Below are 23,957 nucleotides of genomic sequence, written 5' to 3' on the forward strand. Positions count from 1 at the left end.
TATTGCCTATTTCATTGCATTTGGCACTAAATTAATCAAAACGATTGGATGAATCACAAGTATAGCCTTGGTTAAGGGTCACTGATCGAAACTGTCCTCCCCATTTTAAAAGTCCCACCAGCAAAACTAGACTCCATATCAGATCTTTTGATCTGGCTCCTTATACCACAGTGTCCAATGAGACTAGTTACAATAACAACAGTAAAAATTAGTATTAGCTTTTCTTTTTCTTTTACACCCTTATAAACCTTTCTTTGAGATGGAATAAAGTGGAGTGGGAGATTTTCCTCAGTCTGTTCAGTTCAGTTCAGTTGTTCAGTCATGTCCAACCCTTTGCAACACCGTGAACTGCAGCACGGCAGGCCTCCCTGTATATCACCAACTCCTGGAGTTTACCCAAACTCATGTTCATTGAGTCAGTGATGCCATCCAACTATCTCATCCTCTGTCGTCCCCTTCTCCTCCTGCTCTCTATCTTTCCCAGCATCAGGGTCTTTAGTCTGTTGCTCTCATTCCAAAATACGTGCCTACGGTTCAGTTCACATATAACTTCATGAATGAGTAAATGAATAAACTTGTGTGTGAATGTGTGCATATACACATATGGGTGTATATGTACACATATACAATTTATTGGGTGATTTTAAATAATTAAAACAAGAAATCTGAAGAAAAAAGTCAGAAAACAAGAATTTCCAAAAAAATGCTTGGTTTACTAAACATGATATCTGAGAGAACTTTCTTCCACCACCTGACCCTTCTAAGATACATTTTATAATAAGTTGCTGCCAGAAGATAAAATGTTTTAAAACAACCTCTTCATACATGACATCACCTGTTAAAGGTGCCAAAGTTGATGAGAGTAACTGCTAAAATAAAATTAAGTTCAAAGTGATTAACTTAGAAGATTGATTTATAAATTTTAACTATTCACTTGCTGGATATTAACCATATTTCTCCTACGAGAAATCACATTCAAATCAACAGTATCACATCCCAGATAAAAGTCTTCATGAGAAAAATTGATTTATTACAGTTCTTTTAAGATAGGGATAGAACTTTATTCTAAGATGGCTTAAAAATAGTCTAAGATTCCTTCAAAATTCCTCCCAATAAAGTATAACTGAAATTCTGCTGTACCCTTACTAACATGTATGTTTCTTTTTAAATATATAATTTTGAAGAGATTTCAGTATTTCTTGCAGCTTTGCCTTTATACAAAATGCATGCCCTTAAATACGCTCCTTCATCACTACAGATTTAAAAATCTGAACCCCAAAGGACCAGTTCCTCTCAAACTATTATCCTCTCTCGCCAATGGTGCACTGGGACGACCCAGAGGGATGGTATGGGGAGGGAGGAGGGTTCAGGATGGGGAACACATGTATACCTGTGGCAGATTCATTTTGATATATGGCAAAACCAGTACAATATTGTAAAGTTTAAAAAAAAAAAAAAAAACTTACTTTCTAGTAGTCCTTCCTACTAAACAGATAGTCAATACCAAAATCAGATTGATTATATTGATTATATTCTTTGCAGCCAAAGATGGAGAAGCTCTATACAGTCAGCAAAAACAAGACTGGGAGCTCACAGTGGCTCAGACCATGAACTCCTTATTGCCAAATTCAGACTTAAATTGAAGAAAGTAGGGAAAACCACTAGACCATTCAGGTATGAACTAAATCAAATCCCTTATCTTTATACAGTGGAAGTGAGAAATAGTCAAGGAATTAGATCTGATAGAGTTCTTGAAGAACTATGGATGGACGTTCATGAAATTGTACAAGAGGCAGTGATCAAGACCATCCCCAAGAAAAAGAAATGCAAAAAGGCAAAATAGTTGTCTGAGGAGGGCTTACAAATAGCTGAGAAAAGAAAAGAAGCTAAAGACAAAAGAGAAAAGGTAAAATATACCCATTTGAATGCAGCATTCCAAAGAACAGCAAGGAGAGATAAGAAAGCCTTCCTCAGTGATCAGTGCAAAGAAATAGAGGAAAACAATAGAATGGGAAAGACTGGAGATCTCTTCAAGGAAATTAGAGATACCAAGGGAACATTTCATGCAAAGATGCCCACAATAAAGGACAGAAATGGTATGGACCTCACAGAAGCAGAAGATATCAAGAAGAGGTGGCAAGAATATACAGAAGAACTATACAAAAAGATCTTCATGACCCAGATAATCATGATGGTGTGATCACTGACCTAGAGCCAGACATCCTGGAATACAAAGTCAAGTGGGCCTTAGGAAGCATCACTACAAACAAAGCTAGTGGAGGTGATGGAATTCCAGTTGAGCTCTTTCAAATCCTGAAAGATGATGCTGTGAAAGTGCTGCACTCCTTATGCCAACAAATTTGGAAAACTCAGCAGTGGCCACAGTACTGGAAAAGGACAGTTCATTCCGATCCCAAAGAAAGGCAATGCCAAACAATGCTCAAACTACTGCACAATTGCACTCATCTCACATGCTAGCAAAGTAATGCTCCAAATTCTCCAAGACAGGCTTCAACAATACATGAACCATGAACTTCCAGATGTTCAAGCTGGTTTTAGAAAAGGCAGAGGAACCAGAGATCAAATTGCCAACATCCGCTGGATCATTGAAAAAGCAAGAGAGTTCCAGAAAAACATCTACTTCTGCAGGACTACGCCAAAGCCTTTGATGGTGTGGATCACAACAAACTGTGGCAAATACTTCAAGAGATGGGAATACCAGACCACCCAACCTGCCTCCTGGGAAATCTGCATGCAAGTCAAGAGGTAACAGTTAGAACTGTAAATGGAACAAAAGACTGATTTCAAATTGGGAAAGGAGTATGTCAAGGCTGTATATTGTCACCCTGCTTATTTAACTTATATGCACAGTATATCATGCAGAATGCTGGGCTGGATGAAACACAAGCTGGAATCAAGATTGCCAGGAGAAATATCGATAACCTCAGATATACAGATGACACCACCCTTACAGCAGAAAGTGAAGAGGAACTAAAGAGTCTCCTGATGAAAGTGGAAGAGGAGAGTGAAAAAGTTGGCTTTAAGCTCAACATTCAGAAAATTAAGATCATGGCATCCAGTCCCATCACTTCACGGCAAATAGATGGGGAAACAATGGAAACAGTGAGAGACTTTATTTTCTTGGGCTCCAAAGTCATTGCAGATTGTGATTGCAGCCATGAAAGTAAAAGACGCTTACTCCTTGGAAGAAAAGCTATGACCAACCTAGACAACATATTAAAAAGCAGAGACATTACTTTAGCAACAAAGGTTCATGTAGTCAAAGCTATGGTTTTTCCAGTAGTCATGTATGGATGTGAGAGTTGGACTATAAAGAAAGCTGAGCACAGAAGAATTGATGCTTTTGAACTGTAGTGTTGGAGAAGACTCTTGGGAGTCCCTTGGACTGCAAGGAGATAAAATCAGTGAATCCTAAAGGAAATCAGCCCTGAGTGTTCATTGGAAGGACTGATGTTGAAGCTGAAACTCCCATACTTTGGCCACCTGATGCAAAGGATTGACTCATTGGAAAAGACCCTGATGGCTGGGAAAGATTGAAGGTGGGAGGAGAAGGGGATGACAGAGGATGAGATGTTTGGATGGCATCACTGACACAATGGACATGAGTTTGAGTAAGCTCTGGGAGTTGGTGATGGACAGGGAAGCCTGGCGTGCTGCAGTCCATGGGGTTGCAAAGAGTCAGACACGACTGAGTGACTGAATTGAACTTAACTGAGTCCTCCCTACCTTTTATTTCTTTCCTTCCTCCCTTTCTTCTTCCCTTCCTCCTTGTACATTGATTCAGGTGGGGTGCTAGTGAGAACTTATATTATAACTGAGAGAAAAGGTATACATATGAAAACATCATTTATAACATTTAGAAAACAATAATCAAGAATGAGAGCATACAAAATTTAAAATGAAGAGCAAAAATAAAATGAGTTTAGTAAAATGGGTAAGATCAAAAAAGACTCCCTAAAGAGGATTTTGGATTAGGTATTTCAAAGCTGATAGTTTAGAAGTAGAGGGAAGAAAGAATAGCATTTTCACTTTGGACTCCATCAAAGACCAAAGTCGTGGACCTTATGAAACTTTCTCTTGAGACTGTATATAAGCTCCCTAAACTTTCATGGGAAGGCCTCTTTCTCCAAGATGTGACTCTGAAACAGACAGGAAGATCTTACAACACAGAGCAGGGGCCAGCGAAATACAGCCCATGGGTCTAACCTGGCCTGCTGCATGTTTTTGTAAATAAAGCTTTATTGGAACACAGCATTGCCCATTCATTTACAAACTGTTCATTACCACTTATGCACTATAATAGAAGAGTTGAATAGTTGCAACAGAGGCCACATGACTTTCAAAGCATACAGTATTTAATATCCAGCCCTTTACAGACAAGTTGGTTAACCCCTGGGCTAGACCACTCAATGTCTTTTCATGTTTCTTGGCTCTTGTTACCGTCAATGAAGGAAGACCCTGGCTATAGGGTACCCAATAGGGCAAAGTTTAATATAGCATGAAGGGACCACTGATGCTTACCAGATATCTATTACGCACCCCAGAGTATAATAATATCTCTCCAAAAATGTCATTTTTTTCTTTTCATACTATGCTCAAACCTAGATACTCACCTATATCTCTTGTAGTCTTCCTCATCCTTTTCCAGGCTGACGAGCTCGTTGGGACATGCCACATTCCCTAGGAGGCTGAGGTACTCCAGAGCTGGTGTCACTTCTGCCAGGTGGTCAAGCAGATACTCCAAGTCGGTGATGTGACAAAGGTTAAGGATCTTGGTCCGGAAAGACAAAAGGCTTAGCAAGGGACACAGACCAGAGCTGATAGGCACAGCCCAGCAGCTGATGAACCCCATCTGCTCCCAGGACATGACATGGGTAGGGGCTGAAATCAACTTGCTGTGGGCATCTGATATGGTTAGTTTTTCACTCCCACTGGGGACACAGCTCAACTGTTAATGAAAGCAAGAAATTACTTCCAAAGGTCTCATCAGAATATATGGTTTCTCCTTTGGGGGCAGTCCATCATTAAAACACGGGAGTAGCATGGGTGCAAACTGGGATTGGCCTCCTCTGTGACCTGAGAGCCTGCTGTGGAGCTAAGCATTGCTCAGTGGCCTCACTGGTGGCAATAAGACATCGCATTGGGTGAAAAGGAGTACAAAGCTAAGAAGAAAAGACAAACAGAACAGTGTAGGCCATGAATAGAGGCCATGACTACCGGGAGCCTACCAGTGAAAAGAGTTAGCTAACATTGTTATCAGCAGACAGAACGGGGCCCTTACCAGGAAACGACAGTAGAGCATACAGGGGCTAAATACATGATGGGAGATGCCACTGGTAAGAATCAAAGAGTCGGGGTACCATTTCCAGGAAAAGAAGGTCAAATGAGATAAAAGGGCTGCCCTTACTCTGTGAGTAACCTTGGGGGTGTCATCCCAATTTTCTCATGCTTCAGTTTGTCAACTGAACTCCAAATCCAACCAACATCTGAATCCAGTCCCTAACATATCTGCCAGAGGATCCCACAGGGAAGTTTATCTCTAACAACCATAAGAGAGAGTTTTTATTTCCCCAGAGACTGAATTCCCACACAGTGACTCAAATTAGCTAGTCGGGGAGATCACAAAGAGTAAGTCATTCCTCTCTTCCATGTGATGGCCCTCAGGTGGCTGAGGCTCACATACCTCCCTTCAACTTTATATTCTCTAAACTAAGTGCCTTCAAGTACTATTCATACACAAGCTATGTAAAGATCATATGGAAGAACAAGCACTAGACTGGTAGGGAGCAAGAACAACACAATGAAAGGGAAAGCTCACAAGCAAGAGAGGGGAAAACTAGTTAAAGAGGGTCTGAGTGTCCTCATAGATTGTGGGTTTCTACTGCCCAACATCATCATTTCCTAAACAAAGACTGTACAACCAAGTTATTGATCTTTCAAGTCTTCAACAAATGATATCCAGGAACAACCACAAAGGATCACTGGAAGGAGGATGACAGATTAGAAGCATATGGAGAAGATGAGTGAGAAGGTCCTACCAAGGAGGTAAGCTTGAAATACAGAGGGTAAGTGACCAGGAGTCAAAACTTTAACAAATTTCATCACTCAAGACAAAACATACTTAATACTTCTTAAAGTTCAATCACCACACTCTTTAAGAAAATTCTCTAAATAAAACTAATTAAAAAGACAATGAACAATTTCAGGAAAAACTTGCCTTTTCCAGCAAGTTATATCTTTGGATGTTTCACAGTCATTAAACAAAAAAAAGGAAAAACAAGGAATCTTGCCAGTACTCTAGCCTACGAGTGCTGCCCTTCGAGCCAGGCAAAAGCATCTCAGAGACCCCTGTGCTTTGGAGTGCCTTCCTCAAAAATTGCTCAGTCTTAGTCCAGTACGCAGGATGGGCCAGGGCCAGCAGCATCCCTCAGGGAGGATACTCCATGCCTCGACTTGGACCTGCATACACCTCAGCCCATGTCTTGGTTTCTCCCCTTCAGGGTTCTCTCCAACCTTCTTGCCCACATATGGTACCCATTGGATGTGCCAAAGAACAATAGGACTCATACCCAATATGCTTTCCAGAAGCCTCAAGCCAAGTCCTAGTTCAAGGGGGCAGCCAGACAAGCTGAACCTTCTTACTGGCCAGCACTGTATTTCTGTAAAACTCCAAGAGAGTGGGCCACCAAAATGGCACTGATGTGTTGCTCTGAAGTGATTCAAAGTATTTATGTGGACAATGGCCCTGGAGAATCCATGGGAAGCCCTTTCTACTATGGACAGCAAAGTCCAGATCAAACCTATTTCTCTCTTAGAGACAAATTACTTAAACTTTCATCTTTTTTTCATCTACTGCACAAAGGTCAGAATGTGAAGAAAAGGAACTCAAAACTGGCAAGATCTCCAAGGTAGAGAAACACTAGACAACTGAGTTGTCTGGTAATTAGCGATGGGAAGGCTTGCATTCTACCATCCAGGGAAGTGGTGGTGGTGGTGGTGGTGGTTTAGTCGCTAAGTCATGTCCGACCCTGGTGACCCCATGGACAGTAGCCTGTCAGGCTCCTCTGTCCATGGGATTCTCCAGGCAAGTATACTGGAGTGGGTTTCCATGTCCTCCTCCAAACCAGAGATCTTCCCAAACCAGGGATCGAACCCAGGATCTTCCCAAACCAGGGATCGAACCCAGGTCTCCCACATTGCAGGTGGATTCTTTACCATCTGAGCCACCTGTAAAACTTAATTAAAGAATGAAGTTATAAGGGAATTTGCAGGGAAAAATAGAAAAAGTTCTCATACATAGTATAAGAGAGATTGTTTGCTAAATATTTCCATGTATGGTACCTGTCAACTTAAAAAAGTTTAATTTGCTTCAACACATTTTTTATTCCAAATACACATTCATCTCCATACCTAATTTTGTGTTTGTAATTATATAGTCTTTGCCTTTAAGAGAGCCTCTTCAAATTATGTAAGCGTCACACTTCACAAAATCTGGATCTGCCTCTTAGCAGGAGGCTGTGGAAATGGAAACTCATTTGAATGTCTTGATCATGGGAATTTCTTGGGCAAAGGGTCTGCAGGCTTCAAGAAGCTTCAGCCATTCTGTGCCAGTGAATCCAAGAGGATTCACTGGAGTCTCAGAGTCTGCCTCCTTTGGGATATTTTGTGTAGCAGAAGCAAGTTCTTCTTCCTAAGCCTTCCAACTACCTGCTAAGTCATCATTTGGGCTGGGCAAGGTGGTCCCCCCAAATCCATACTGGTGAGGAATCACTTGCACCTACTCCATGGATGCTCTGGACAAGAACAACATCATTATGTTGACACCAGCACTGGAGACTGACACGTGAGAAGTTTCCAGCGGTTTCTTCATCTCCTGGGTCAATAAGGACGAGCACAGCCTTGTCTTGCCTGACTGTGCGCTTGGGATGGAACCTGTCACATTCCTTTCTGTCAAGTTGCAGAGAAAATTATCCAGAGACAATCAGCCGAGGGAACTTGATGTCTCCAGCTAACCAATACTACCTTTGTGAAGACACTTTCAAGGATTCTCCTAAGGGTGATTTTTTTTTTTTCCTCTCCTTTTAAAATGTGAAGCTATCTGGCACAGTTTCAACTCTCTCCAGCTGGGTTCTCAGCACACACCTGGTTTCCCTCATCAAGTCTTCTCCAGAGTACTTGCCATTTAGACTTTTTTCAATGCTGTCTACAGGTTGCCATTGCGGAGCCCAGCTGTCATGGCTAGGTTTGCCAAGGGAGATTTTCTGCAGAGGGCCCAAGATCAAAGCCACATCTTGCCTTGAAAGTTTGGAGCCTGAAGGAGGAGAGGAATCTCATGGTGTCATGTTGGGTTGCACAGGTCTGAAGCTGCTTCCCAAGTGAGAATGGGCACATCTGTCCCTCTGTGCTCAACCCCAGGTCAAAGGGCAGCACCTATGACTCCTGGGGGTATTTCAATTAGAGCTTATCCTGATAGCAGATTTTCAAATGCTGAACAGCCTACATGACATATTTGATTCACACACACACAGGTGTCTGAAAGATTATCACATCCAGATAACAATTAAGGAAACTTACAGTCAAAGATCACACAATGACTAAAAGGCAGAGTCTACATGGAGACCTAGGTCCTACAAAATGACAATTCTAGGGGCCACAAAGAGAGGAATTTAAAAAACAAAAACATGAGGAGTCTTCTGTGCTTTTGTAGGATATCACCAGGTGCTCTCATCCAGTTGTTCTCCGTACCTCAGTTACTTTCAATTTGGGATCATTCATTTAAGGCACCAAAGCCTTGGCTAACAGTAAAATGTGCAAGGAACTTGTAAAGGTTCAAGGTGTTAAAGTGATTTCCCATATATATTATGCCAGCACTATCTCTCAACAATACTCTCAGATTAAATACTCAAATTACAGGTAAAGAAAATGAAGCCTCTGACAAGATCCAGCCCCTTCTTCAAGATGACACAGTAAATTGCTGTGGGAACTCCAGTCTGGCCTCCTGACTGCACTCACTGGTCTCCTAACCACAGCCCAGCAGTGTAACATGGAGCACTATTCCTTCTTCCTGCTGGCACCAGAGTTCACAGCGATCTCTTCCTGCATGTGCTGAAGCCAACAGAGAAACAGAAAATGATGCAATGAAGTGTGGCTTAAAATGAAGTCAGCTCATCACCTTTCCTCCACCCAGCCCCAAAGGCCAGTGGGAGAGAGCCATGTGGCTAGCGATCTTTCCCTGACGTTTCAGTTGTTCCCTTATTCGGGGCTGGGTATTTAGACATGATACGGCTGAGACTGCCCACGCTTATGGGTGGGTGAGAGGGAGGGAGAATGTGAGTGTTGGGGAGAGAAGCAATACCATGGCTAGTGAGCAGTGCTACTCTAAACAAACCACAGAGAGGAGAGATAAGCAATGAGCAGGAGACCGAGAGCTAGGCTGAGACACCCAGGTCTACCCGAACAGGAGCCAAAAGCTGAGGGCTCAACAGAAATGAACGAAGCGCTGAGAGGGCAAGAAGGAAGCATACGGTGGGGAAGGGAGGCATTGGTGAATCTAGAAGAAATGTGCCAAATCCTTGGTTTGGGTTCTGGAACCCCCCTCACATTTGTTCTACATTTGATATGTGACTTGCTTTGGCCATGGGGCAGCAACAGCTATGATGCAAACCGAATGTGAAAAGTAGCTGCACATTGAGCTTTGCTCTTGGGGCATCCCTCCCACATGGAGAGGCCTGTGCTAGCCTGTTGGAGACATGGAGCTCCACTAACAACCAATACCAACCTCCAGACATATAAGCAAGGCAATCTCAGATCAGCCAGCCCTAGCAGAGCCTCCAAATAACCGTGGCTGCCTGAGTGACCCAAGGAAGATGAGCAGAACCATCCAGTTGAGCCCTGCCCAAATAGCTGCCATACAGAACTATAAACAAACAAAAATATTGGTTTTTCTAAGACTCTAAGTTTTGGAGTGTGTTACTGTGCAGCAAAGCCAATGGCCAGAGCCAAAGGTTAAGGCATTGTACGGAGTAGCATCCTGGCACCTCGTAACTGTTATGGATCCGGGGTATTCAGACAAGCAGGTGGGAGGGCCAGTGGCTGAAAGACAGAGAATGGCACATAGTGCTACTGCTGCTTTTATCTGTCTTTCATTTTTTTTACTTCTTGGTCAAGTATACAAGGTAAGGAAGCCAACCTTTGGGATCATACCAGTAGATCAGAGGAGAAAGAAGACATGTTCCATCATGAAAAAGCCAACTGTTGGTTTGTGTATATACTGGCAATAAAGCACTTACAACAGTATAGTGATATATCTGGCCAGCTCTACAGCTGCACATTGCCTTCTGCTTCCTTCTGGTTCCTTCCACACCACCAACATTGATTCCTCAGTGTTACTGCCACAGACCAGAGATGCTGGAACAGGGAAAGGACTGAACCAAGGAAAAACAAGAAGCCTGTTAATCTCTGGTGATAGCCACACTGAGAATAAAACCACCACCAGTCTAGCTTATCCCTTTAAAAATGAAAAACATTCTGCACAGCAAAGGAATCCACCAACAAAATAAAAAGGTAACTCACTGAATGGGAGAAAATAATTATAAATACTATTTCATGAGGGGCTAATATCTAAACTATATAAAGAACCCATACAACTCAATAGCAAAAAAAAAAAAATTACAATTACAAAATGGACAGAAGATCTGAATAGACATTTTTCCAAAGAAGACACACAGATGACCAACGGGTACATGAAAAGATGTTCAACATCATTGATCATTAGAGAAATGCAAATCAAAACCACCCTGTGATTTCACCTTATGCCTGTTAGAATGGCTACTATCAAAAAGACAAGAAGCAGTGACTGCTGGTGAGGATGTGAAGAAAAGGGAACCCTTGAACACTATTGACGGGAATGTAAACCGGTGTAGCCACTATGGAAAACAGTATGGGTGTTCCTCAAAAAAATTGAAAATAAGACTAGCATTTGATCCAGGATTCCACTCCTGGATATTTATCCAAAGAAAGCAAAAACACTAACTTGAAAAGATATGTGTAGCCCTATGCTCACTGCAGCATTATTTACAATAGACGAGATGTGGAAACAACGTTAAGTGTCTATCAGTGGGTGAATGGATAAAGAAAGTGTGATACACACACACATACGCACACACAAAACACAATATTATTCAGCCAGAAAAAGAATAAAATCTTGCTAGATCTCAAGAACTTTTTTACGCTGAGTGAAATAAGTCAGAGAAAGACAAATGCTGTATGATCTCTCTTATATGTGGAATTTAAAACAATAACATTAAGACCAACCTCATACATAAAAAGAATAGATCAGTAGTTGCCAGAAGAGGGAGTGGAGGGTGGGAGAAATGGTGAAGTATTTTGGTTGCTGTTGTTTTTAGTTTAAATAAATTAAGTGAATGAATGAATGAATTCTAACGTGGATCCCTGCACATTTTCAATATATTCTAAACCAGGTTATGAAAATGAATCTTCTAAAATGAGAGATAATAATGCTTAGCAAATTCACATGAAACATGAATCTTAGTAGAATCTAACCTATTTAATCTAACCAGGTAATCTGTCAACCATCAATACTTGCTCAATATCTCTTCAATTGTCAGTGGTAATAAAAAAAAGCAATACTATAACCTATGTATATTAAACACATAGGTATCCAAAAAATACTTTCCAATAGTTATTATACAAATCAGAGATTGAGCAAGAAAATCACCCACTAATTCATCTGCAGATTGTCATTATATGAAATGACTTTCTCTCATAGTGGGTGTGCCCGTCTTTTAACTGTTTTGCTCAAGCTGGTGCTAAAATGTGTTTGCAGGTCTCGGTATGTACCAACTAATATTACAGAGAAGTGGCCAGGAAGTGTGCTGAGTGAGAAGAGCAATTGAGTTTTGGATTAACATTTGCTGTACAGTCTTTGTGGCTTCATCTGTGGGCTGTTAGGGAAGCCCTTCTCACTGCACCATTTCTTATATTGCTTTCTTGACAATATCCCAGGGCGGAGGCAGCTGGTTTTATAGTCACGCAAAAATCTGCTTTGCATATGTCATCATTGTACTTTGATTCCAACACACACAAAAAATTTTCATACAATCCTCTTTGTCAGTTACTCTAACAGGCAGGTGAAAGCTGTAAAATCACACGTACAAAAAAAAAAAAAAAATGCAAGAGGCTCTTAGAAGATTAGCTGTGTGGCCATGGTAAACATAATTAAACTGACACATGAACCCCAACTCCAACAACTCCAACAGCCTCCAGTAAAGTGGGACACAGAACATGAGCATGGGGTCCATAAGAGGAAACGTATCATTCAAACCGTAGTCTAATTATCCTTTTATTCTTAGTTGATTTCAGAATATCAAGCAGGTGATCATCTCAAATGGCCAAGGAAGCCATAAGACACACTATAACTATTGGAAAAATTATTTTCAATAATTTTTATTCAATTTTTTGCTAATATTGGCAACAACCAGGAAATTTGGTTGACCAAAGGATAGGAGAGGAAAAAATAATCCATGAATATTTCATTATGATAAAGACTGATATTTACTTATAAGCCTTCTCATTCTTCTAAGAAAATACCAATTAATAATGGCCACAAACAGCATATTTTACTGAATAAATACAATACTAACTTATAACTTAACATGTAAGCAGTGATTAATAATTTTGCAAATCATTCTTACAGCTGACATAAACATATATGCCAATCTCAACATATATATCTAGCTTTATTTCATACTTTGTGGGAAAATGCCCCATCCTGTATCTATTTCTAACTTACCATGTGAACACAAACATGTGATTAAACCACCTCAGGTCTCAAACACTCCATCAATAAAACAAGGTGATTGGATTTCAAGTCTGAGGCAACATAGTCAAGTGGAAAGAACTCTGGATCTGGCCTCAGCTGAGACTGAATCCAGGGCCTGGTACCTTGTTAAACATCTGGCTGTGGGCCTATGCTTCAGTTCTTTGCTAATCTAGGTAAATGGAGAAACCACACCCTTCTCAAAGGGTTTGCAGGAATGAAAACAAAATACACTGTAAGTTACCAAGCACAGTGATCAATAAAGAACAGCTGATCACAACAATTCCTTCATCCCACAATCATTTATTAAACTTCAACTTTGTGCCAGACATTATTCTAGGTGTGAAGGCAACAAGTAGTAACAAAACTGACGAAACACCCTGCTTAAGCACCCTGGCACTGTGTGGGCAGAGAGGTCTACAGCGCTAACTGGGAGGAGCTGTGCGCCTCACACTGCATAACCTTTGATTGATTTCTCAGCCTCATTACAGAATCCAGAGCAATGGACCCCTCTGAAGTATCATCCCAGGCTGCTAGATCCTCACCACACTGGAATGGCTCTCCTTGGCCCTTCTCATCATCCCAGTACTGTGAACACCACGGGGGGCAGAGCTGGACCTGAGCCCCTTTCCCCTCTCTCTGGTCAGCAGTGTTCCGCAAACCTGCCCCAGAGCCTTCCAGAAACCTCCTTGAAGGCTGAAGTTACTTGGCCGCACTACCCTCTGCTTCCCACCAGAGGTCGCCCTCCCACACAAGCCCAAGCAAACAGAAGCCGGCTTTGCCTTCTCGGCAGCAGTGACATTATTTTCTTTCTCTATTTTTATCTATTAAAAAGATTTCTTCACAGCCATAACTTAGATCTCTACACTAAAATGGAGCAACAGGAAGATATAATGGTGCATTTCATTTATGAATGACCTATAATAAATTACTCTGAAGTGTCCCGAGTGCCAGGAGACAGAACGCTTTGCCCACGGACTGTATTTCACCTACTTTAATTTAGCTGACACATAAAACTCATTTGACATTTCACAGGTATTTGTGTGGGGGGGATGGCCTGCGGGAGGGGACCACTGAGGGTCCAGGCAGGGAGTGGGGGCAGGGGCAGAGCCAAGGATATTTGGTTCTTGTTGAGGGTTAAGGTGTGGAGCCTGGGTAACCCTGGCAACACGAGGTCATCGCCGAGCAGATTGTTGTCCAAGATGAGTTCCTCCAGGCTCCCGAACGCGCTCAGTCCTTCCAGTGACCTGCAACGACAAAGCCAACAGGAAAAATGATCCTGCACTAAATCAGGGAGGCCATTATGAGCCGAAATAAATATTTTAACCTTCCCTTTCAGGACTGGGAATAGTTTGGGCTTGGTGCCTGTCAGCAAAGTGAATGACAAGAATTAGTAGAGGGAGCCGGGGCGGGGGCGGCGGGGGAGAAGGGGCCGCTGGCACTCACCGCATCCTTCACGCATTGCCAACATGAAGGATGAGGGTCACTTAGTGAGTAGCCAGGATCCAAAACAAAGGGCTTCAGATACGGCCTGCAGGATAAATTTGTCAATGTCTTGTGCCTTCAGGCACCCAGCCTCGGCTGACCCTAACCTCCATTCCCAAGATAAATAACTCTGTCACAGTTCACCTTCATTCCCTGGACACAAATTTAAGTTGTCATCCATCATTTCTGCCCAGAAATATCATACCCTCTTACAATAATAAATATAACTTCAAGTATCATTTCTTAGCGGTTCTCCTCTGCGCAGTCCTAGGAAATGGCAGGGAAGGCTTCCTTTCTCTGCATTCACCGCCTTTGACTTTCCCCCACCTCTGCTTTTTTTTTTTTTCTTTACTAATCACTTAATTTGCTTCTGCCCAGTGTCCCAGTGGCTACCTCAAAAGGCAAGACATTGGAGGAAACACACAATCACTCCAGTCTGAGGGGCCGTTTCTTTTTCTTTCATGATTTCTTTTTGTTAGGCAAGGGTAGGTTAAGAAAGGGGTTGAGGGAATTTCTGCCTCAAGGCTCCCTGCTTGAAGTTTATTGTTTTAATTTATGGATAGTGGATTTCTCACTTTAGTTTTTGGGGGGAAAAAAAAAGCATTGAATGCAACAATAGAGATGTGGAGGCAGTAAAGCAAACAGACATCTGAAAGAATAAAGTACCCAGCTCAGGGCTAAAAAAGTATCAGAAAGGGGAAAACAACCCTGGTAATAGGCATAGCTGAAAGTTAGCTGTAAGGTTAGGGGTGCGTGAGGTGCCGGCAGCGAGGGGCAGTTGTGTGCATGTGTCTGTCCAGTATACACAGACGGTAATTACAGAAAGCCACCCAGTGGAGGGACTCACAGGGCTGGGCCACATGCTCCCGGCTCGTTCACCTGCCAGACCCAAGAGCTGTGCTGAGCTTGCAGAGGCTGACAGCTGAGCTACGACGCTGGCCAGAGGGCTGGCTTGCACGGCCTCTCTGGCTATTCTATAAAATGTAACCAATCGGGGAGACGTTGTCTACACTATTTATGCATTTACTGATAGCACTTCCATTACAGACCCCTCTGCTTGCCTATGCTATGCCTAGACCTGTGGTTTGAGTGTGAACTTGAGTACCAGACCTTTTTCGTGACATCCGTCCAAAAGGACTCCAAAATTAAGAGGTGATACTTGGGAGGTGACAGAAGCAGTTCAACCCCCAGACTTCACTGGGCCCAGAACGCCACCAGCAGCCCCATTCCTGCCCCAAACCTCCAGGTGGCCCTAGCCAGGGCCTAGCACCCAGACCACACTGAATCCCTGTAACTGACACTATATACTCCATAGCAGGAGTTGGGGTGGGGGTGTACTGCGTACATCTGGGGTCACGGGTCAACAGAGTCATCACGTTCCATTTCCTCCACCTCTTCTCTCTTCTTCCTCATGCTTCAGGAAGGCAACACACAATTTATACACATGCAGTCAGGAAGCCCTGGTATTTTACCTCTGTCCCGTCATTTACTTGCAGCCTGAATCTGGGAGTCTCAGTAAGTCCTGTGAGCTCCCTTCATCTATGTTGCCTGAAGCTAGTTGAATCTTATGAAGAATAAGTGAGAGAGGAGTAACAACTTACTAGCAAATACTGGTTTCATTCTTTTCCTTCCTCCTTTCATTTGCTGATTTTTCTGGAAGCCCTGACCTTTGGTCAGGGATCCTGATGCAGGGGATGTGCAGAGAAACAGATGTGCAAAGGTGTATAGTAAGGGTGGCTTCTCATGGAAATGCCAACCTTTCCTGAAGTCCCTTCCTCCTTAGGGGTTAATGAGTGCTGATGCCAAAGTGCTTTTCAGAACTAGCCCCTGTTTATCTCTAGGGGAGTCGAGGCCACCTCCACATCAGGGCACCTAACAGACGGGTAATAAGCCCTTGTGCTCAAACATCAGCTGGGCTCTGGTCAAAGGCACATCCAAATACACACCATCCTGGAGTAATGCAAACATAATGCTCTTATCAGGAGAATCAGCGAATGGCTGGCAACTGGCAAGCCGAAGAAAGCTCCTTTCCAAGAGTGCTTCAGGGGAGGCATAAAACAAGATGACACAGCATGGGGAGGACAAAGCCTGAACACTAGGAGTGTCACAGAGACGCCTTTCCCTCCAGGGCTGGGCTCTGGGGCAGAACTCACAACAGAAGCCTTCAGAGAGCAGTGCAGAAGCTCGTGCTCGAATCCCCTGTCACTTGCCTGGTTCGAGATCCTATTTTGCCATGTGTTTAGCTGCTCATTTAAAAGGGAACCTTGTTACATGGCGGGGTGGGGGGAGGGGCAGGGGGGTGCATATTAATAAATCCCTATCTTCATGTCAACAGTGTGATGTGCACTTGGTGATTTAATCAGCTAAATTCAGAGCTGAGGGACTGGGGACAGGAGGCAAAGAGCATAATAAAGGGTAAAACTGGAGAGGACAGGATTTCTGGAGCTTGGCTGGCATGTGGAAGGCAATAAACAGCTGCTTAGAGGATGCCTTTTTCACTTTAGAAACTTTTTACTTTTGTGTTGATGTTGCTGACGTTTTCCTGGAAGAAGGGGGAAGAAGTTAAGTGGGTCAATCTTTTAGCTCATACCCCTCTATACAAGATGCCTGCAAAGAGATGCATGCTATCAAATAAAATGACAAGGCAAAAAAGGCTCTAAGGGTCCACACAGATCTATGCTGCTCAAGGGACAGCTATGGTGCAAGGAAAAGATGACAGGACCAAAAGATCTCGTTATAATCTCGTATGTGGACAGCAAGACACACCCCAGACCCAAGAGCCCTGGTAGAGGAGGTGACTGTCACTCCAGAGTCACTCACCAGCTTGGTTGGCTGTAGCTACAAATGCCTGAGGGGTAGGCCAGGAAGGCTAAGCAGACCTGAGTGCCATGGTCAGGGGCTGGACGGGGAGAGTAAGGCAAGGCCAGCTGGACAAAGGTCTTCTCAGCCCAGTGGAGAGATGTCAAGGGCAGGCACGGACACCCAGTGTGTGGTCTGATCGGTAGCAGGTGGTTTGCTCTGGACACCTAACCAGCACCTCTGAAGCACACTGCAGGCTGCCTGCCTTCACTCCACCAGCAGGAAGGCTGCCCATGATGTCACCCACAGGTACCATCTTGGTTACCTTATTCGCAGGGCTCCGGCTGGGCTCCCCCAGGAGCCGCTGTGGCTGCCGGGAGAGTCCCTGTGCCTTTTCCAAAGTCACATCAAAATGACAAAACATCAGAACGCATTCAGCTCCAGCAGATTCAAACAGAGAGAACTTTTAAGTTTCCACTGTAATTAACCCTATCCTCGTTAAGATAATTATGATCAAGCTTCCTGTCAGAGTTAATATCCCAGCATCACTGCCCGTGGCTCCCACTCTGCCTTCATTAGCTTATAAAAACAGTGGCTCTAAACAGGCTCCTCACCCTCTGCAAGCCAGGCCAGTGGTCGTGAGCCTCCAGGATGGAGGGGCCTCAGGCAGGGCAGCTGGGCCCATGGAGGTGCTGCTCCCAGACCCGCAACCTTTTCTGCTCCTGAGTGGGCACACGCTCAGTGGTCTCCATCCTTTCCCAAAAGTTAGCTGCTCATCAGAATGGGGAAGGAGAAGGGCTCTGGGCCAGAGCAGGCCTGGGAGGTCTGGGGCAGAAGACCTCACACCAGGTCCCAGGGAAACGCCTGCACAGTGACTTAGAACACTGGTCACAACCAAACCACAAGGACAGGACAGATAGCACATAGTTACCTGTGGGGGATAAAGGAAGAAACACAAGAACGGGAAGCCTGTGATAAGACTGCTCACCTCCCAGAAAACAGCCCAGGTGTCTGACCCATGCGAGGAATCCTTTATTTCTGCCATAAAATTCCTTTTATATCCTATTCAAATACAGCTCCCCCTCCCCCGGCCAGGAAACCCACCAAGGGACACATCCAGAGTTCCCAGTTCCAGAGCTGCCCAGCTCATCTTGGGGTGCAGGCTGTAGTAAGAATTAGCTCCCCTTGTCCTCAACCCCCAGCCCATAGCGGGGATGGTACTTCTGCCTGACATGAGGTGGGCAGGGAACAGGAAGACAGGTAACCATGGAACCCGAGAGAGGTAAGTGTCTCTGTGGAACCAGAGTTACCTCAAATCCAGAACCAGAGGGTGGGATGTTCTCAAACCAATTAAGAAAATAAGATTTCCACTAAGATCTTTACGTCTCCCCCTAGGATACTTACCTAAATATCCACATACATACTTTTTATTGAGAAAATGGGGAGGCCTTGGACCTAGAGGACCTAACCCATATGTCTGATGTCTCCCACACTGGCTAGACCTACAGAGCTTCCCAGGTCAGCCACTGCCTGCTCTACAATGGTCTTTTCATGTGACTACTGTCTACCCAGCTCCCAACCAAAAGGATCTCAGTGCAATCTCCCTAACAACCTGGAAAGTTTCAACACGTACTAAGGGCTCAGTGCCTTTTTGCCAACTGACTCCTGCTCAGCCAGGAGCCTGTGAAGTGCTGAGAAAAAAAAAAAAAAGCTGTCAATAGTATTCCAAGGGCAGGACAAAGAGTAAGCTGAGGGTGACCAGTCAGGGTCTAGGAGGGCAGTCCCTCAATTTATATTTTTTCAGGGGTCAGAGGGCCTCCCTCTCTTTACCCCATGGCCAAGTGCCTGAGAATAGGCAGAAGTGGTATTCAGTAAGTCTGCACCTGTACAACAGGGCTGGTTATTAAACTACTTCAGTATTTTCTTATCAGTTGGCACAAAACTGCAGCTCTGAACATCCAGGGTGCCCCACCCTCTTACCCTGGCTGCTCCCCTAGAGCTCCCAGACCTTTCACAATTCAGCAACTAAGTGGTTAATGACCTTCTCACCCTCACTGCACAGGGCTTTTTAGGACCCTGCTTTAGCCAAGATCATTCTGATTGGTCAGTGCAACTGTTAAATAATTTAAACACCCTTGAAAGCAGAAATAGGAACTTGTACTCTTTACTCCACCCCACTATGCCAAGTGCAGTGTCTAGCACACAGCAGGTCCCTGGGAACACCTGAATGCTGACGAGAATAGATCCACCCAGTCCATCCTCAAGGAGACCAGCCCTGGGCGTCCACCGGAAGGGCTGAGGCTGAGGCCGAGACTCCAGTACTTTGGCCACCTCATGCAAAGAGTTGACTCATTGGAAAAGACTCTGATGCTGGGAGGGATTGGGGGCAGGAGGAGAAGGGGACGACAGAGGATGAGATGGCTGGATGGCATCACCGACTCGATGGACGTGAGTCTGAGTGAACTCCAGGAGTTGGTGATGGACAGGGAGGCCTGGTGGGCTACAGTTCATGGGGTCGCAAAGAGTCGGACACGACTAAGCGACTGAACTGAACCGAACTGACAAGAATAGTGGCCACATTAAAGCTACAAGGACAGGACAGACAGCACATATTTACATGTGGGGAATGGGGAACCTGTGATAAGACCGCTTATGTCCCAGAAAATGGCCCAGTCATCTAGCCCATGAGTGGAATCCTTTGTGTCTGCCATAAAATTCTTTTTATATCCTATTTAAGTGGATATAACTAGAGAGAGTATATAATCTATAGTATATTACTATACATAGTATTATACATACAGTTATAACTATATATTTTCTACATATTTTTCTGTTTCAGGTCACAAAACTGAGGATATATGTACAAATAATAATAGAAATCAACCCTCTATATTGTAAGTATATAAATAAAGGGTGAAAGTGTTTTTAAAACTAGAATGTGGAAAAGGTTCTAGGCTATCTAAGATTGTGCAGACTGCCACCATGTTACGGTATATCACATGGGATTTGTCCAAGTCAAAGCCCTACTGAGCTCCTGTCAGGATGGAGTGTCCCTGAGCTTCAGAGAATAAAATTCAACAATAGTAAAAGAGATCTGAATCCAAGACCAGTCAAAAATCGAAGGTAGTTAGCTATGAATTTGTTACCTCTAAGTGGGATCAAGTCTAAAGCCATCAGGTACCATACTTAATAACACTAAAAAAACTGTTAAATATGATCCCTCAAGAATTACAGAGAATGAGAAAGGAGCTAGGTGCCCAGAAATAGGTGGCTGTGTTTCCAATTATTTGAAAAGAGATGAAACATTCCTTGAACTTTGGATTAATAAATTCATAAACTTACTTGCATCAGACTATGGCTCTGAGAGTCAGTATTTGCTTGTCCGATGTTGTATGGCGATATAAGTCACGTGTGTGACCATGTTACCCTTTTCACATTTGTTGTCAGGAAGCTCAGAGCTAAACTGTGACCCAGCTGCAAAAAGGCAGCACCCCATCATCTCTACATCTACTTTCAAACTTCAATGTCAAGATTTATAAAATTATTATAGTCTATTAGTGTTTTTCATTTTATTAACTCTAGTAGGCTAGCTCAGTCCTTCATATAATGAGGTAAGATATCAAATTAATGTAAGTTCACTTCACAAACAGGCAGTTTCTGTGCATTAAGGACAAGTTCTGTGAGGCAAGCAATGAATGTGGATGGGTGACTAAGAATAAAGATGTATATCATATCTCCTTTTCAAAATGTCTTTGAAAAGAATTCTGGTAATTCTAACGATATCCTTGTGGCAGAAAAGAAAAAGCGGACTAGAAAGTGACCACTGTAGGTAGAATCTAATTGGTTCAAGAATATACCTGAAGAATTCTAATTAATGGCTCAACTTGCTCTGGGAGAAGGTTCTGGAAACTTTGTCCTGGTGTTTTGCTAATGACTTGGTTACAGACTTGCTTATCATATCTATGGAGGCCATCACCCTCCAAGTGTTAGTTGTTCAGCTGTGTCCGACTCTTCGTGATCCCATGGACTACAGTCCTCCAGAAGCCTCTGTCCATGGGATTTCCTAAGCAAGGATACTGGAGTGGGTTGCCATTTCTCCTCCAGGGGATCTTCCCAACCCAGGGATTGAACACTGGTCTCCCGCATTACAGGCCAACTCTTCACCACCTGAGTCAGCAAGCTCCCATCACCCTAGAAATATATTTAAAAGGATTCAGTAGGATTCAAAATGATCCTGCTGCAATCAGCTTGCTGTTTCAGCCCACAGGATGACATTTTTCAATGTCTATCATAAAAATCTAAATATAAAGTTCAACTATCCCAAAATACACATTTAAATAAAAAATTAAAAGGCAAGTGAAAACTGGGGAAAACATTTACAATCTCTCTGATAGTCAGTCTAAGGCTTAATATTCTTAATAGAGTGTTTGAAAATCATTAAGGAAAAGCTGAAAGCCCTAAGAGGAAAATGATCAAAAGATGGCGATAGAAAATACACAAAGAATGCAAATGGTCAATAATGAAAATGTGGGGTAAAATTTCAGCTTCATTGGGAATCCAAAATATTCAAATTAAATAAGATATTTTCACCTAACTAGCAAATTCACTGTTTTCTTAACTCTTAACATAGTCTTGTCAAAAGTTCAGAGTAACAGACTAACACAGCACTAATGGGAGAATGAAATTGTTTTAACCTTTCTGGATGTCAGTTTATACTAAAGCCTTAAAAACTGTCACCTTTTCATCCAGAAATTCCAAGAATTCATTCAGCAAATATCAAAGAAGTGTATATGGTTTAAGTATGTTCATTACAGCATTATTTATAATAACATTGTAAACAAGCCTAAATGCCCAATGGTAAAGGAATTATTACATAAAACTCTCTCTCTATATATATATATGTATGTGTGTGTGTGTGTGTGTGTGTGTGTGATAAATAGCATGCAGCAAATGATATCGTAATTTAAAATATTACAGGCAGAAATCTATTGATCCAGTAAAAGTATTAATTTAAGAACCTAAATTAAGTTATAATACATGTAATACACACACAAAGATCTCATGCATGGAATTAAGTCATCCATGCACTCCCTTCCATTTCCAATACAGATTTTCATCCGTACCACGTCTTCCATGTTGATGGTTAAGAGTCATTAGTATGTTGGTCATTTCCAGTTTATAAACTCCTGTTACTATACCATCTTGTGCTTTGTAACTTTATGACAATTCTTTATACACAAATACACTTTGATGTATACATATATATCCACATATCTAGTCATGGGTGGATGGTTGGATAGATCCCAGACATACACCACTAACCCTTTCCCTCTCATACTTTTCACTGGTTATTACATTTTCTATCATGATTACTTTATAATCAGGACAAACTCCAGTAAATTGCTGTCGCTGCTGTCGTTTGGTTGCTGAGTTGTCTCCAACTCTGCTCTTTGGGGTTTCCCTGGTGGCGCTAGTTGTAAATTGGAGCCAGTCTTCCAATGAAGGAGATGTAAGAGATGCAGGTTCGACCCCTGGGTTGGGAAGATTCCCTGGAGGAGGGCATGCAACCCACTCCAGTATTCTTGCCTGGAGCATCCCATGGACAGAGGAGCCTGGTGAGCTACAGTTCATAGGGTCACATAGAGTTGGACACGACTGAAGCGACTTTGCAGGCACACATGCCCTTTGCTCTTTACTGTAGCCTGCCAGGCTCCTGTCTATGGAATTTCTGTTACCTTTAAATAAAACAAGACAAGTCCCCAAACAGAAGTTTGAGAAGCCTTGGATAAAGAGGAGTGTGTATGAAGAAGGCTTAGTAAGTATGAATCTCCAAAGTGGGGCTGCCACCACAGAAGCTAATTTGATCCTAGTCCACACTCCTGGCCCCAAAGTAACTACTGGGAGCTATGTTTCAATTCTTGGTGCCAGACTCTAAGAAGCATCAGCATTCAGAAACTTCACAACCGGAACCATCAAGCAGTTTGGAAGGGCGTAAGGAACAGTGACTGAGACAGTCAAGATTATCTAACCAGAAGTAGAGAAGGCTTAGTTGCTTCAAAGTACTGAGTCTATGACATGCCAAAAAGCAGAATAAAAAAACAAATTTATAGATTTGAGAAAATGATGTAACTTGGGAGAAGTCTTGAATCTTTTTTTTTTTTTTTAACTTTTGAAAAATAGAGAGCTGTTTGCCAAAGGATTGAGCTGCCTTACAAGTCACTATATGCATCTGATCAGAAACGGAATCATAAAGGATGTTTACAGGGAATTTCGGCAGAGAAAACATGAGACTCAGTGACCTCCAAGATTCTACTCCGATTCTGTGCTTCTCTGACTAGACTCCTTTTGCTACAACCACAGTTTTCAAGGACTGCCAAGAGTTGCTTCTTCATTGCCAGAAGGGTCTCACATGACCCAGCCTGGTGGAAAGAGGGCAGCAGAATTCTAGCTGTCATTCCCCATCGCATCAATGCTGTGCCTTATTCTGCTCTTCTGGGTGGGATTGTGAAAGGTCTCTTTAATGCTTCCCTAACTATGGGGACATCCTCATAATTAAAAAGGCACATGTCAGCAAACTTACAGCCTCTCACAGGCAATAACCTAGACGTCAGAGCCATAGCGTCATCCACATGCAACACACCCATCATAGTCTTCTTTACAGTCTCACAGACTTTGAGTCCTAGGGGAATTTTAGGGTGTTTCATTCTCCACTTTGAAGAAAGCAACTAGTGCTCAGAATGGTAAAGCAGCTTAACTGAAACCATAAATAGTAACCAAGACATGTGTAGAACTTTTGGACATACAGTGCAGTATT

General features: G+C 43.0%; 1 protein-coding gene across 3 annotated transcripts in view; it reads right to left on the reverse strand.

The window, feature by feature from the left end:
• LRMDA (leucine rich melanocyte differentiation associated) overlaps positions 1-23,957 on the reverse strand; it is a 1,316,517-nt gene that overhangs the window by 665,764 nt on the left and 626,796 nt on the right. For all 3 annotated transcript variants that reach the window (XM_086381846.1, XM_086381847.1, XM_086381848.1), the window contains 2 exons: positions 13,978-14,106; positions 4,635-4,772 (listed from right to left, as the gene is read on the reverse strand). In XM_086381846.1, coding sequence (XP_086237972.1) covers positions 4,635-4,772; positions 13,978-14,106 — 267 coding nt within the window. The remainder of the gene's footprint in view (positions 1-4,634; positions 4,773-13,977; positions 14,107-23,957) is intronic.

This window comes from Bos grunniens, chromosome 28, assembly GCF_055505025.1.
Source record: "Bos grunniens cultivar Pamir isolate PY7600 chromosome 28, Bosgru_T2T1.0, whole genome shotgun sequence".
NCBI lineage: Eukaryota > Metazoa > Chordata > Mammalia > Artiodactyla > Bovidae > Bos > Bos grunniens.